General features: G+C 46.8%; 1 protein-coding gene across 1 annotated transcript; it reads left to right on the top strand.

Moving 5' to 3' along the window:
- The first annotated feature begins 2,104 nt into the window (after nucleotides 1-2,104).
- Nucleotides 2,105-2,497, top strand: LOC123747503 (uncharacterized). The gene has a single exon (XM_045729719.2). The coding sequence runs from the start codon at nucleotides 2,105-2,107 to the stop codon at nucleotides 2,495-2,497; it is 393 nt and encodes a 130-aa protein (XP_045585675.2).
- The last annotated feature ends 349 nt before the right edge of the window (nucleotides 2,498-2,846 follow it).

Here is a 2,846-nt window from a genome sequence, read left to right as displayed (position 1 = left end):
TTATGCATTTGATGGTTACAAGATATACATGGGTTGATACAAAAATAATAATGCAAAAAGGTGCTTAAAGGTTATGGATCTCTTGAAAAACACAACACTGGGAAACATTGATATATGTCACAGACGGGTTCGATCATTGTTGCAAGTCAAACACTTCTTCGAATTCCTCTGAAGTTGGACTAGTGCCCAAGACGCAACAGGCATTTCCCCTCTGAATCGCAACACTGAGGCGCTGGAACAAGAAACTTTTTGCTCTCTGGTCTTTTGTAGCGCTGATCAATTTGTCCCCCAATTCCTTCAGGAACTTCAATGCACATTTTCCCCACGAACCGAGGGTCTCCGAGCCGATCGGAACAAAGCTGTAGCAGTGTGCTAGACCTCTATATTTAATAATTTTCTGCGATTCCCTGAAAGAAGCAGCACCACCGCTTTCACGTGTGCTGTAGTGGAGGTAGGTACTGGCCAGTGTGGCAGCGCACGTGTAGTCCCATACCACTTGCTTACCATCCTTCCAATATATATATATATATTTATATATATATATATATATATATATATATATATATATATATATATATATATTTATATTTATATTATATATAAATATAAATATATATATATACACACACACACACACACGCCAGGTGTGTGTGTGTGTGTGTGTGTGTGTGTGTGTTTTTAGTTGTGTGTATGTGCATGTACGTGTGAGTTTCTAGTTCTGTGTATATGTATGTATGTATGTGTGGGTTTCTAGTTGTGTATATGTATGTATGTGTGTGAATTTTCCTGATAGTGCCCACAGGCAGGGAGGGTGGGAGTGAGGGATATTAAGACGCGACTCCCAGCATTTGGATTCCATTTTCAGTTTCAATTTGCTCATGAATTTCCAGCGATACAAAATGTTACACATTTTCTGCAGATGTTCCCCCTGTCCCCTGGAGCCCCCCCACAGGTGCCCCCCACAGGAACCTCCAGGCCCCTGTGGCTTGTGATAACAGGGTTTGTGATAACAGGGTTTGTGATAACAGGGGTTTGGGATAACAGGGTTTCTTAAAGAATTGTGTAATTACAGAAGGATATGCTCGTCCAAATAATTGTGTGAATAACGTAATAAATAACACATTGCTCCACAAACCATCAATTCCTGGACAAATTCTTAACAGCACGCCCAAACGCTTCAGAGTGACAAGACAAACATGACAATACGTACAGCCCCGACCTATAACACCACAGGACCGGGTAATCTCTCACATCACATCAAATAAAAAAAAAGAATGATGCTAATTGAGTAAAGAAAATAATTTTTGTTTTTGTGTCCTTTTGCATCTAGTGTCAATGTAATTAGTGGCCTAATGGGATTGATGGGCCGGGGACAGTGGTGTGCTCTGGGGGAAGGTGCCCTGGGGGTGTGCCCTGGGGGTGTGCCCTGGGGTTGTGCCCTGGGGGTGTGCCCTGGGGGTGTGCCCTGGGGGTGTGCCCTGGGGATGTGCTCTGGGGGTGTACCCTGGGGTGTGCCCTGGGGGTTGTGCCCTGGGGTTGTGCCCTGGGGGTGTGCCCTGGGGGTGTGCCCTGGGGGTGTACCCTGGGGGTGTGCCCTGGGGATGTGCTCTGGGGGTGTGCCCTGGGGTGTGCCCTGGGGACCTGGTCACTAATTGCTTCCACCTGGTCTATTTTTTGGCTCATACTGACCTGATATGAACCTCTCGATTCTCATCTCACAAGCATTTTTTCCGTGTTTCCGTGTCAGGTATTTGTTTCATCCAGTAGTAGAGTTGGGTTCGTTCTCGACTCACAATCGCGAATCCCGGTTCGAATCCCGCCAGGGGCGGGAGACAGAAACTGTTTGACTCGTTTCTTTTCACCTAATGCCTCTGTTCACCTAGTCATCAATAGGTACCACGGGAGTTAGTCAACTGATGCATCCTGGGGGAAGGGGAAGTAGTTTCGACATTGAAGGGAAGGAGAGGCCTCGATATAAGCCTAACAACAACAAAACAGAGAGTTATATGAACAAATGTGTACCCTGCTCTCCTGGCAAGAGTCCCCGGCCACCGCCTCTCGCAGGTCAACCAGCTCCTTCAAAGACCTTCACGTGAAATCTTAAATGAATAGTAAGGAGGGTAGAAGAACAACGGCCTTCACAGACAACTATATGCCAACCCACGCCACTCCTGTCCGTTCCTGCCCACTTCTGCCCACTCCTGCCCACTCCTGCCCACTCCTGCTCACTCCTGTCCACTTCTGCCCACTCATGCCCACTCCTGCCCACTTCTGTCCACTCCTGCCCACTCCTGTCCACTCCTGCCCACTCCTGCCCACTCCTGCCCACTCCTACCCACTCCTACCTACTCCTGCCCACTCCTGCCCACTCCTGCCCACTCCTGCCCACTCCTGCCCACTTCTGTCCACTCCTGCCCACTCCTGCCCACTCCTGCCCACTCATGCCCACTCCTGCCCACTCCTGCCCACTCCTGCCAACTTCTGCCCCATTCGTTAAAGCGAGAAGCGTGATACGAAGCCATACATGCGTGTTTGCTTAAAATTAAAGACATTTGTTTACAGTAAAATATCTGTAGGCAACTGGTGATTCAACCTGTCCTCACACTTAATGCTCAGCAATATTGACACTACCGACCTCAGCCTGGAAATTTACATGTTTTATTCAAATTAAAACTACCAACCCGCCAAACACACACCGAAACTACGACGTTGGTACAACGTTCGAACAAGTTTTAACACTTAATCCTAACCAGTTATAACAACTAATATAGCAAGTTGTAACAACTTTCTAATACGTCATAAACACATTAAGTCAAGATGTAACAACATTATTACAAGTTGTAACA

This window comes from Procambarus clarkii, chromosome 29, assembly GCF_040958095.1.
Source record: "Procambarus clarkii isolate CNS0578487 chromosome 29, FALCON_Pclarkii_2.0, whole genome shotgun sequence".
Lineage (NCBI taxonomy): Eukaryota > Metazoa > Arthropoda > Malacostraca > Decapoda > Cambaridae > Procambarus > Procambarus clarkii.
Note: the sequence above shows the minus strand (reverse complement) of the source record. Positions and strands in the feature narration are given on the sequence as shown.